The 14011-nt window shown below is 56.2% G+C and overlaps 1 protein-coding gene across 2 annotated transcripts in view; it reads right to left on the reverse strand.

Annotated features, from left to right (window-relative positions):
• The window catches only part of PEPD (peptidase D), a 136167-nt gene that overhangs the window by 117836 nt on the left and 4320 nt on the right, over positions 1-14011 (reverse strand). For both annotated transcript variants that reach the window (XM_004060461.4, XM_055368905.2), the window contains exons 2-3: positions 9063-9246; positions 7498-7625 (exon numbers count right to left, since the gene is read on the reverse strand). In XM_004060461.4, coding sequence (XP_004060509.2) covers positions 7498-7625; positions 9063-9246 — 312 coding nt within the window. The remainder of the gene's footprint in view (positions 1-7497; positions 7626-9062; positions 9247-14011) is intronic.

The raw sequence follows: 14011 nt of genomic DNA on the forward strand, positions 1-14011 counted from the left end.
ATGGCTGGGATCAACACATCAACTCGGACTTTCTGGCTCCATAACAAACACCCTGCGTCCCTCAGTTGTTCCCAGCTCTGCCTCTAGCCCCCTCCCTTCATTGCCTCCAGCTGTGACAGGAGTGGAAGGCAACCTCACGGCAGAGTGGGGAAGTACAAAGGATCTGATTTTGAGGCCAGCGCCCTACAGAGGGGCATCTCAGCCATCAGTGTGGCACCTGACCTTGTCACCTCCACTCCCGTTATGGGCCTGAAACCTCCCAACTCACCCCAACTGTGCAGAGGGAAGCCACCAGGAAATGCATTCCCGCCCCTCCTGCCAAAAAGCGCCTCCCAAGCCAGAGGTCTTGTTCTCAACAGAAGAGCCATTCGACAGATACAACCTGAAAAGCTGCAAGCAGCTTTTCTGGCAACTGTGCATTTCATTCTCTTTTAAAGGGCAGAGATAATTAAGTTTAGATAGTACTTATTTTTCATGTTTGGGGGCTAATTATAGTAAAAACCATTTAAACGTCATCCTAAGGGATATGCGTGCCAGACTCCCACGTCAAACCAGCCACCGAAGGCTTGGCAGCCATGATTTGGTGGGGTTGATGAGAAAAGAAGAGGTGTGGCCACACAAGCCCTGCAAAGCTGGCTGGAGAGGCCCCTGAGTGGCTCAGGACTCCCTGAGGCCAGGCTGGCCAGGGCAGGAGGCAGCCACTCAGAGGGAGGGCCTGCACCCTGCCATGTGGGGAGTCTGGGGTCCAGCAACGGTACTTCATGTCAGGCCCCATCGCATGGGAAGTCTGGATGGAAACAACCAGACTGGAGGCCGGGCACCGTGGCTCACGCCTATAATCCCAGCACTTTGGAAGGCCAAGGTGGGAGGATCACCTGAGGTCAGGAGTTCAAGACCAGCCTGGCCAACATGGTAAAACCCCATCTCTACTAAAAATACAAAAAAATTAGCTGGGTGTGGTGGCTGTAATCCCAGCTACTCAGGAGGCTGAGGCAGGAGAATCGCTTGAGCTAGGGAGGTGGAGGTTGCAGTGAGCCGAGATTGAGCCATTGTACTCCAGCCTGGGTGATGAGATCAAAACTCTGTCTCAGAAAAAAAAAGAAAAAGAAAAAGAAATTACTGGACTGGGGAGGATGGGTCAGCAGAGAAGCTGCTGTCACCCCACACACACTCCCTTCAAATGCCAAGGATAGCTTTGGGAGGAGAGAGGAGAAGTCCTCCACAGGGGTCAGCATCCAGGGACCCCAGTTGGGCCCTGGCATGAATGAGAGAGGCCTTTCCCAGTCCCCGGAGTCAGAGCCCATGACTGCACACTCTGCAGTGACCGCCAGCAACTGTGGGGGCCACGGGTGGGAAGGAGACATTAAATTAATACCACACAGTGCAGACACGAGGAGCCCTCTAGAAAATGAAATTTCAAAAAGCAGGTCTTGCCGGCTGGCTGACCACCTGCATGCGGTTAATGAATAAGTAATAGGGCCAAATTACAGCCGTCACCATCCATTTCCCGCGGCCCGGCCCGCCTTCAGCTACAAACAATGCTGCCTCGCCGACTCTCACTCTGCTCTCCACAGAAGGCAGCGGCATTTGCTCTGCGGTGGAAGCTGGCAGCCATCTGAGGATGTTAGCTGGTCAGAGACAAAAGCAGACCTCGCCACAGTGACGCAGGTGCCTACGCCCAAAGACCACTCCCGGAGCAAGCTTCCTCGCAGGGGCCACAGAGGGGACAGCGCTGCCCGGGAGGCTGGAGACCAGGTCCAGTGACCAGGCCTGCCCAGGGTCAGTGCCTCAAACCACCCGGGCAGCAGCTGAAGGAGCTCCTCAGCCCCTTCTCAGAGGCCTGCACGGCAAAGAGGGCCCCCCACACCCTGCCAATCACAAGGAGCGTGGGAGGGAGGCACCAGAGAGGCTGGGGAAGCCTCGATCCTTGGGACACTTAGTGGGGCAGAGCTGGGAAAAACACACAACACACAACACACCCTCATCACAAACACCCTACACAACACACACACCTGCACACAACACAGCACACTCACACCCACCACGCCCCATCACAAACACCCTACACATTATTTACTCACACACCCACACACCCACATACACCCTCATCACAAACACCCTACACACTACACACACACCCACACACAACACAGCATACTCACACCCACCACACCCCATCACAAACACCCTACACACTACTTACACACCCACACATACCCTCATCACAAACACCCTACACACTACGCACACACCCAATACAGCACACTCACACCCACACCCCATCACAAACACCTTACACATCACTCACACACCCTCATCATACCCTACACACTACACACACACAACACAGCACACTCCCACCCACCACACCCCATCACAAACACCTTACACACCCCCAGACACCCACACACACCCTCATTACACCCTACACACACATCCACACACAACACAGCACATTCACACCCACCACACCCTACACAACACTCACACACCCACACACTCTCATCACAAACACCCTACACACTACACACACACCCACACACAAGACAGCACAGTCACACCCACCACACCCCATCACAAACACCCTACACACTACACACCCACACACACTCTCATCACACCCTACACACTACACACACACCCACACACAGCACACTCCCACCCACCACACCCCATCACAAACACCTTACACACCCCTCAGACACCCACACACACCCTCATTACACCCTACACACACATCCACACACAACACAGCACATTCACACCCACCACACCCTACACAACACTCACACACCCACACACTCTCATCACAAACACCCTACACACTACACACCCACACACACTCTCATCACACCCTACACACTACACACACCCACACACAACACACACCCACCACACCCCATCACAAACACCCTACCCAACACACACACCCACACATACCCATATACACCCTCACATGCACCCTACACACCACACACACAACACAGCACACACACACACTTCCATCACAACCTACACACCACACACACTCCCATCACAAACATCCTACACACCACACATGCCCACTCACAACACAGCACACACATGCCCACACATACTCCCTCACATGCACCCTACACACCTCACACACCCACACACAACACAGCACACACACACTCCCATCACAACCTACATACCACACACCACACACACACCCATCATAAAAAACCTACACACCACACACACACCCATCATAAAAAACCTACACACCACACACACACCCCATCACAAACACCCTACACACCACACACACAAAACACAGCACACGCACACCCACATTCACCCCTCCTCATAAACACCCTACACACCACACACCCCCATCACAACCACCCTACACACCACAAACACAGCACATGCCCCCCCACACACAACATACTCTACATGCATCACACACCTCACGCACACCCCCAACATATGTCCTCTCCACATCACATCCATACGTACCCACCCCTCCACATGCACCACACCACACACAGGTGTGCACTCCATATGCACACACAGCCCCCCACACATACACCATGCATGTGCAAACCCTCCCACCATACCCGCATCCATCTCTCACACAAGATGTGGGTATGGCCCTGGGAAGGCTAAGCGCCCCTCCCTGCATACCCAGAGCCGGGGACGGAATGCGTTACAAAGGTTCCAGGAAGGTCCCCCGACCTGGTCAAACTGGCTCCCCAACTCTGGGCTCCGAAGCTGCCTGGGGCGCTGACTCACAGAGGCCCACAGCCAAAGCCACCCTCCACTAAGCCCAACTCCGATGAAAAATGATGGGAAATGCTCTCACATCAAAAAGACACCACACACTATTGTTAGCAGAGACTCTGAATAAAAATGCATTCAGAGCTACCACCCTCCCCATCCCAGAACAGGCCTGGGGTGAGGAGTGGGCTGGCTTCAGGCTGCCCACGGCCCCTGGCGTCTGCAACCCTGACAACAGCAAGACCGTTTCCACAGGAAGCGGCAGATCCTGCAGACGGGGGTGTCGTCTCCCTGGGCGACTTTGGATTGCAGTATCTGCCAGATGGATTTTCAAAAACCATCAGATAGGGACTCAAAAGGAAGCTGAGGAGCTGAAGGTCAAATGTGAAGTCTGGCGGGTTTTGCTTGCAAAGGCCAGGTACTCCCGTCAGCCTCGCTCCTGGTGCCCTATTGATTCCAGGAGCGGCCGGAAGCAGCCGTACGCAATCAGATCTGGCCACTCCCCAGCTCCAGTCCCACACAGTCAACCCCGCCACCACTGCTCTGTTACAACTGAGCCTTCTCTCCTGAGGGCTCAGGATGTGGAGACTCAGACAGGGTCACTCCAGGACAGTGGAACGGAGAGGCCTGCTCGGGGTGGCTGTGGTAGGGAGCCAGGACAGCAGGACACAAGGCTCTACCTCTCAGCTATGGGGCCAGACGCCCCCTTGGGACCAAGGCTGCCTGATCTGACCTGCCCAGCATGTACACAGCCTTTTCCAACAGGGGAGACCCCTGTTGGAAACCCCTGGAAACCCCAGGTGGGGCCCTGTTTAGCCCCTGATCAGAACCTCCCTGAAGCTGTTTCTCCTTCTCTGTCCATCCCCACATCTCACAAAGGAGGCATCCGACCTGACTGCTGAGCTACTTCTCTGAGCAGTGGGACATGTCAACAGGCTCTGAGCCAGCAGTGAGGGCCATGAGGAGGCGAGAGGGCAGCCAGGTCAAAACTGCAGGTGTCACCCGGAGCCAAGGGTACCCTGGCACAGGGGCCCTCGCTCGTCCTGAGTCGTGCCCCTTGCAAGAAAGGCTGAGGCCACAACTCTGCTCTGGGTAGAGAGGCGATGCTGGGAGAATCCTCCTGCAGAAAGCAGACCTAAACTCTTCGTCACTGCTGTCCCAGTTACAACGGCTGGGGAATAAACGACTCCAACACTTAGTGGAGTGCAAAACCACCAATCATGTTCATGGACTCTGAAGGTCGGGAATTTGGACCGAGCCCCGAGAGGACAGCAAAGCTCTGCTCCACATCTAGGACCTCAGCAGATGGAAGGCTGGGCCTCATGCACGCTGGCGGCTGGTGCTGCTGGCAGCTGGGGTCCCCCTATGGGGAGTCTGCGCTTCCTCATGATGTGGCGGCTGGGTTCCCAGGGCAAGTACTCCATGGGAGAGAACCAGGTGGAAGCCACAGTGCAGTTTACAGTCTAGCCTCAGACGTCACACAGCAACACTGCCACATCCGTCATGAGGCCCAGACCTGGGACAGGCAGGAGGGAAATAGATGTCACCTGCAGACAGCAAGTGTCCAGAAACACTGCTGTGGCCATTTTTGGACAAGACAATCTGCCTCCTGGAACCATCCCTGCCTCATGTCAGTGTCAGAGATACAGTGGCCAGCACTGTAACTCCAGTCCTGGGGGGCCTCCAGAGCAGCATCACAGGGAAGGAACTGGAGCCCCAAACATGACCAGACCCACTCGCAAGCCCCACGGCCTCTCAGAAGCCACATTTAGCCAGCAGGCAAGCTCAGCCTCCAATTGCAGCTCCAGCAAGACCTGGCTGCAGGACCTGCACAGGTCACACCAGCATGCTGAGCCATCTCCTCTTTTGTAACAGGGCAGTCATAAGGATTCCACCGGGAATGGGATGAAGGTCGACAATAAAGATCACGACAGGATGGGAAGGCACTGTCAGGCCAGGGCCTCCGAGGGGCAGCCCGGCAGAAGCCCCAAAGGCAGTCGGCCCGGGTGTGTCCACTCTGTGTCCTTCTTCCCAGGGGCCGAGCCAGGAGACCACCCCCAGGAGAAACAGTCCTCTTTTCTTCTGCTGCCAATTGTGCTCCAGGCTGAGTCCTGCCCAGCAAAGATCCCAGTCTTGCCAGGCTGGGATCCTGCCAAGCGGCCTAAGAGCAGAATGATCACCAACTTGCAAGCCTGAACCCCTCTCCCTGAGACAGCAGGAGCAGCACACACCATGGCCAACGAAGGCAGAAACGGAGTCTGCACTGAAGGGAGGGTGAGGGGAGGGTACCACTGGAAGCAGGGGAAGCTCCACTGTGGCCCCAGTCCTTGGCAGAGAGCCCAGTCCCTGTGGCAGCCAGGGGCCTTGTCACTCAAACCAGCCACAGCCTCTCCAGCCCACCTGGTAATGAGCGTTCTGGGGCACCAGGCAGCAAAGGCTGCAATTTATACATTAGCCCAGAATAATCACTCTCCAGGCGGAGATGACACGCAGTGAGGCAGCCGGCATTTAGCGGGATCCTCTGATCACCTCAAACCTCCCTGGTTAAGTACAGCGTCCGCCCTGGCACCACTGAGCAGGCAGAACAGCTCCTCGGCGGTGGGGGTACCTGGAACAGCAGGCACCATGGAGGGTGGAGGAGGGTGCCCAGCAGCCCGAGCCTCTGCTCTATCTCACAGGTGAGCTGGGAGGGCAGCAAATAACACACCCAGCATATCAGCGATGGGCCTCAGAGAGGGGGTTCCCCGATCCAAACCCAACCCACCACCCTCAGGCACGCACAGGGCCATGCCACACCTGTCGATGCCATGCAGGAGTGACGGCCTCGCAGGGCCAAACCCTCAGGCGTTTTCACAGAGCGGAGAAGCTAGAATTTCAGGATTAACAAACTGCACTTCTAAACAAACAAGGCCCCCAGTTGACAGGGCTCTGATGAGTGGAGGAACACCAGGGTTCTTGGTCTCGAGTTGCATTAGAGAAAACGACACGGACACACGTGGAGTGGTTTTAAGGAGCGGAGAGTTTAACAGGCAAGAAGGAAGGGAGAAGACAGAAGGAAGAAGCTCCTCTGTATGGAGACAGAGGGAGGGGGGCTCCAAAGCCAAAAGAGGAGGTCCCCAAGTGCAGTGGACACCAGCCAAGTATATAAGCAGAGGCTGGAAGGGGCGATGTCTGATTTACATAGGGCTCAGGGGATTGGTTTGACCACGCATGTTATTCACATAGCCCACTAAAAAGCTGGCTCTCCCACCCTAGTCTTTTAATATGCAAATGCAGGGTGCCATGGATGTTCTACACATGTGGGGATATTTGGGGATGTTCTACACATGTGGGGCGGCCATGTTGCCAGGAACATGTGGGGCAAGGGTAAGAAGGCCTTGGGAATTGCCATGTTGGGTGGACCCAGTTTCTAATGGCCTGCATTTGCATATCAAAGGTTGCCGGCCTGGCTCTAGGAGCTGGGGCTTTACCAGAAAACTTCCCAAGGACCCCTTTTCCTCTCTATCTACCTAAAATAATTTCTCAATAACTCCTACCACACAGTCATACTCCAGCTCTAACATTCCTTCCCAACCAAGGGTGCAGGGCTCTGGCGAGAGGCAGGCTATGACAGCCCTGACCGCATGCCCTTCCTCCTGCAGCTCTTCCCCCCTCCCCGTCCCCAGGCCCAACCCCGCTCTCTCATCCCACCTCCCCTACCCACCCCCAGCCCATGGTTGGTAGCCACGGTGCCCTGGCCAGGCTGCTCCTTACTTTCCCATCCAGGTGGCATGGCTGGCAGGAAGCCTGGGCACAAACAGGGTCGACTTCCCAGTGTCAACATCGATGACACCATAGCAGCCTGGCTCAGTGACACCGAACGCCCAGTGAAAGAAGGACTCCTGTGGCGGGAACAAGAACTATTGTTAGCCAGTGGAACATGAGGTGCAAGGAGGGACCGGTGGCTGCATCACAGCACCCTAGAGAGCCAGCTCAGACTGACAGCCTCCTGTAACTGACCCCAGCCCCAGACATCCCTTCCCCTCAGCACTTGACTCCCCAGCTCATCCTCCCGTAGTTTGGCAGGGGGCAGCCTGGCAGCTCCTCTACCCTGCTGGGAGCCCTCCCTGATGCTGTGGCTGTCAGGCATGTGCCCGAGCCCACCTGTATCCCCACCCCCGGGCCCACAACAGGGCGTCCAGCAGCACCACACGTCCAGCTCAGCCCTGCCTCTCTGCCACATGCAGGCAGGCAAGACGCCCCCCCGATTCCGACGCCCAGGCCGGATATCTGCACGGAAATGGATTCCTCCATTTAAGACTTCTTACTTCCCTCTCCCACCCCCGGGACGGCTGATGACTTCAGTGTTTAGGGATGAATGCTGCGCTAAAAGGACGTCATAAAGGTATGGTGGAGGAGGATCTCTTCCAAAATTAGCCTTGCATACCATCAGAAAGGGAGCCAACAGCTGAATTTAGGAAATCGGTTTTTAAGCCGCAGAATATTTAAACCTGGAAAAGCATCAAGACTAGCCAGAGAAAACTTATTTAGACCTCCATGTTTCTCACAGCCATGGGATTGCAGGCTTGCAGCTGCGCGAACAATGGAGTGGAGAGACGGGACCCTTCAGGCAGGAGGTGCTTTTAGTAAATAAAAAACAGTCTGCGGTCACTCAGCAATGGGTCTCAGCCCATCTGTGGCCTGCTGGGGCGACAGGGTCCAGCTAGGGAAGCCACGCCTTCCCATATCCTCTCCACACTCAGCTCCCCTTCGCATTCCCATCTCTCCTCTTGCCAGGATGCTGCATGGACACACTCCCTAGGCTCTGCCTGCCCCAGAGAGGTGCTGAAGTTCCTGCTGTGGTCAGGCTCCAGCTCTGGGCATGGCAGCGGGGAGAAAACAGCACTAGATTTAGAGTTGGAAGACAAAGTTCTAATCCCAGCTCCACCTCTTGGCAAGTCATTTCCCCTCTGAGCCTGTTTTCTCAACTGCAAAATGGGTGTAATGCTAAGATGTGTGAAAGTGGGCCCAGCTCAGAGCCTCACAGTCTTCCTGGGTGGGTGTCCTCATGTTCCTGTGCCTGGGGACTGAGTGCTGCCAGTGACTCTCAGCCATGGCCACCATGGCCAGGCTGCTTTCCTGCAGCTGGGCCACCCGCTGCCCCACATCTTCAAGTTCTACATCTTCAAGGAGCCCCTGGACCACTTCCCAGGCGAGGAAACAGAGGCTCAGGGAGGGCCACAAGGGGCAGCACTGGCCAAGCTGGGGCCTCCAACTCCTGCTCAGGACAGCAGCAGCATCACACACCTGCTCACTTGTGGCTAAGGGGGGAGGCTCACCTGGCGGAAGAGGACCCCGGTGTCGGTGCAGTAGCGCTGCGTCTCCTCCCCGCCCTGCAGGACCACGATGGAGCCGGCCTGCACAGCAGGGTTCTTCCGCAGCCGCTCACACAGGTGCTGCCGGTTCAAGGCAAAGAGCGCCAGCGGCACCTTCAGGGTTTCATTCCCCAGCCAAAACGAGGGTCTGCAGAGGCAAGAGCACACACCGCCACACAGGCCTCTGTTAGCATCTCCAAGCGTGCCCACACCTGAGGTCGGGGTGACCGGAGGCCCGAGCCTGCCGTGGGACCCCCATCAGCACGGGGCAAGCTGCCCAAGCTCCACCTACTTATGAGCCAGAAACAGCCCCTCACTGATCCCCCTGAGGACCACAGGGGCTTGTCTCCCCTCCACCACCCATGCTGTCCTGACTCCACCCCCCTGCTCCTCTGCCCCCCAACCAACTGCCCAGCAGGCCACAGTGACCCCACGCTCCCGAATCTGCAGCAGGTCCCCAGTCCTCACTGGCCACTTGGTGCCCATGACCCTGGGGGCCACTCTCTCTGCGGAAACCTTCTCCAACAGCAGCCGGTCCAGGCTCCCTACCAGCCAGGCCCCTGGCTCCCGGCTCAACCTCCCTGCTACAGGCCAGCTTGGCCCAACCCTGGGGCCTCTTCCCTAACTGGCTCCCTCCCTCAGCTCAGCTGAGCTTACCCAGTCCTTCAGCTCAAAGGACCATCTGCATCTGCAGACTGATGATGTCCAGCTCCAGACTCACAGACCCATCAGCCACCCTCAGCAGGCAGAAGATGCACCTGAACCAAAGTCGCTCCTCCCCAGCCTCCCCCGACACAAAGCACCTGCACCTGGACAGTCCCAAAAGCCATCCTGACCTCCTATCTCATCCCACCTCCTGGCCACCAGCAAGGTCTACCCTCATTGCACATCCCCATCCCCAGGGCCACCTCCCCATGTCCCGTCTGGACAACTGCAGGCAACTCTCAACGGTGCTCTTGGCCACAACTTCCCCGTGGCCTGGTCTGCACCTTCCGCCAGAAGGGCCCTTTCAAAATGCCAATCCCAGCACACACTCCCTGCCCAACCCCGTGCCAGATGGCTTCTCTGAGTGCAGACTTCACTCCCCAGCCACAAGGGATCCAGACCCCCAGTTCACCCTTGGCTTCCTCTACTTCGGCACGGGCATCCTCGCTCTTCCCTAAACCCCCAGAACACTCCAGCCTTTGCCGCTGCGGTGCCCTGTGGGGAATGCTCTTCCCAAGGGCATCCCATGCCCTTTTACCCAGCCTCTGCAGAAATGCCCCTTTCCTACCCACCCCATCCCCCAGCTCTCTTCGTGTCTCTCTAGAGCCCCCATCACTCTTCATTTATTTGTTTGCTGGCCCTCCAGGTAACATGTAAGCTCCCTGAGGGCAGGGACAGAGCAGGTGTCGGTATCTATGGAATGAATGAATAAACGGATGGTGGTCCCAGCAAGCAGGCTGGAGGCCGGGTGTGGAGAGATAATGGAGATGAGGTGGAGGAGGAGTAAGCAGGGGCAGGGTGTGCAGGAGGGAGCCCCTGCAGGCTCTCCAGCCAGGGGGCAGTGGGTGGGCACAGAGGTCAAGGAGGCAGGGACATCCCAGAGCTGGTGCGAGCAGAGAGCTCTGCCTGGGGACTACAGTGAAGCTGCGGATGCTGCCCTCACAGCACAGCACGTTGAAGTGGCCTGGGGCACCTCACACTCACCTCACATGGGACCCTCAGAGACCCTGACCCTCCTGCCAGGGTCACATGAGCAGGTCACACCTCCTGCACATCTTGGCTCCAATACAACCTTTTCCAGATGGTCTTCCCCGGCCTCCCTCTTTGAACCTGCAACTCTTCTCCTTGCCCGATCCCCTACTAGTCCCTGGCCTGAGGTTTCCCCACTTGCCCTCCAGATACACGCCCCCTGCACTGTGCCCAGAGGCTGACCTACCCAACCTCCTCAGCATGCACGCTGCCTCCTGTCTCCAGGCGCACTGAGCCAACGACAGCCACACAAGGCTGGGGTCAGGAGGAGAGGGAGGAAGACAGTGGATCCACTTCCCTGGCTCCCTCCCTGGGAACCCTGGAACTAAATGGCTGGGGGCACCCCTCCATCCAGGGCCACTGCTCTGATGACAGCGCCCTGCCCCACAGCACAGCCCCTGCTGGGTTTCTGACCAGGTTCCCCACTCTTCTTTCCACTGTCTTCCTCCCTCTCCTCCTGCCCCTAGCCTCATGTGCCTGCCTTCCCTTAAGGTTCGCACAGCTCTGCGTATCGTCCCCTCTCTCGACTCTCCTTAGTGGCCCCCTGGAGTAAACTCCTAATGTGGGGCCAGGTCCCTGGCTAACACAACACTTAGCACTCAGCACCTTCCAACCTAAACGCAGCGGGTGCTGCCTGGTGCTTCCTGGTGTTCTCCGGCCCGCCGCCTCGGGTGGAAACACTGGGAGATGGAGCTCCAGGTTGCCTCGGTCACTGCCGTGCCCTCGCCTGGCGCCTTGCCTGACACGCAGCAAACGCTCAACACATATCTGCTGAATGACAGACGGGGCCACACACACAGCTGTGGGATGAGAAGATGCCACATCAGCCGCAGCAGGGCAGGAAGCAGCCCTGGAGTCCCAGCCTGCCCAGGAAGGGTGGAGGGTCAGAAGCAGCCGCACATGCTGACATGACTAGAGCCCCCGCCCGCTCCCCCACGTGCCCTTCCTACCCTCCCAGGAGGGTGAGCAGGTGGCTGGGTGGACACCAGCGGCCAGAGCTTCCTCTGGGCTGGGGTGCTTTTCTGCCACGCTCAGCCATTGGGATGAAAGGGCAGAGGGAAGTCGGTGAGAGTTTGTAAACATGACCACATCCCAGATGGCCATGCTGTCAGGAGCTAAAAGTGCAGTCACCAGCACCTTGTGCTCGGATGTCCCCCATGGCCTCCCACGCCCTTTCCCTTCACTCAGGAAAGCCCATGGTGGGATGGGCACAGAGGCAAAACTCATCTCTGCAGAATCCCCAACAGCACAGGGGCAATGACACCGAGACCCTGCTATGGACAGCCTCAGCCACAGTCGTCGAATAGCATGACCGGCCGAAAATGCCCATCCTCAGCCACCAGCCTGCATAGCCCAGCCCAGCCCACCTCTCCCACACTCCCCTCTCCCTGCCTGGCCACGCTCCTTAATCATAACAGGTGCTGGCTCCCCATGGCCTGACACCATGCCCCCCACCTGTAATGCTCACAGAAGGGCTGGCCTTCCCCTTGTTCAGAACCTTCTGAGAGACAAATTTCTCAGGGCACCCAGACTGGGATCCCAAGGGCTGAGCAGAAAACTTGATAAGCCACCTTCTCCCTGAACACTCAGCTGCCACTGCAAAGAAAATCTACAACCATGCTTACTTCTCCATGGGGCTCCGCCAGAACAGAACCCACCCTGTGCAGGGCTCTGGGCATAAGAAGGGCTAGCCTGAGCCACGAGGCAAGGCAATATACTACAGTCATTAATTACAGGACATCAAGTAATAAAGTTTTATAGAGACATGCCCTTTGATTTCCCATGGCATAAACCAAGCCCCCAGAGAGACTGTCAGGCTCAGAGTCAACACAGACGAATTCTTCCTGCAAATTCGGCAAATGTAGCACCAATAAAACGTCTCTAACAGGTTTCTGCTGCAGCTTTTGTTAACTGGCACCCAGAATTTAAAAGGCAAAAGCCATTATCATCCCCAGGTCCCAGGGTAAATAAGCCATGCTTTGCTGCAGACAGACAAGGCACAAGAGCTCCAGGGCCTCAGAGACCCACAGAACAAGTCTCTGAGCCCCAGAGGCCAGGACCCCTGCTGCCCTGGCAACAACCAAGACCCAGTAAGCAGCCCAGGACCAAGAACGGAGTGACCAAGACTGAGGCCAGTCCTCAAGGAGGGTATGATGCCACTGCCCCTGCAAGCCGTCTCTGTCTCCACACAACCCACACCCCCATATCAGTACTGGGACACCCTCTCCTCAACAGCCACGTGCAGGGCTCTTACCTAAGGCCTAGGTACCCCCAAGGATTCATCCTCAAATTCAGGGGCTCCATCTACTAGATGGGAAAAAGCTATACCTTTATTTTCTCTAACCTCCAATTCGAATTTACATTTTCTTCAGTTATTAACATAAGCAACAAACTACTCAGTGTCAGCAATGCATGTTAATCTGTCACCAACAAAAATCAAAGGTATTTTAATATCATGTTATTGCTCTTCCAGTATCTCAAAATATCACTTTTGCTCCTCACAACTTCAAAGTTAAAGTAGTTGGGCCAGGCGCAGTGGCTCATGCCTATCATCCCAGCACTGCGGGAGGCAGGAATTCGAGACCAGAATGGGCAACATGGCAAAACCCCATCTCTACCGAAAACACAAAAATTAGTCAGGAATGGTGGCTTGTGCATGTGGTCCCAGCTACCCGGGAGGCTAAGGCAGGAGGAACGCTTAAGCACTGGAGACGGAGACTACAGTGAGCCGAGATCGCAACACTACACTCCAGCCTGGGGGACAGGGCGAGACCCTGTCTCAAATTTATGTAACATTTTGATACCTGTATTTCCATATAATTGGGTTTTACTTTTGTAATATTATGTACTTATTTCATACATTTAAAAACATTATGCCAGCCAGGTGTGGTGGCTCATGCCTATAATCCCAACATTTTAGGAGGCCGAGATGGGCGGATCACCTGAGGTCAGGAGTTTGATACCACCTGGCCAACATGGTGAGACCCTGTGTCTACTAAAAATACAAAAATTAGCTGGGCATAGTGGCACACACCTATAATCCCAGCCACTCGGGAGGCTGAGGCAGGAGAATCACTTGAACCTGGGAGGCGGAGGTTGCAGTGAGCCAAGATCAAGCCACTGCACTCCAGCCTGGGTGAAAGAGCAAGACTCCGTTTCAAAAAAAACAAAAAACAAAA

Source organism: Gorilla gorilla, chromosome 20 (assembly GCF_029281585.2).
Source record: "Gorilla gorilla gorilla isolate KB3781 chromosome 20, NHGRI_mGorGor1-v2.1_pri, whole genome shotgun sequence".
NCBI classification, from domain to species: Eukaryota; Metazoa; Chordata; class Mammalia; order Primates; family Hominidae; genus Gorilla; species Gorilla gorilla.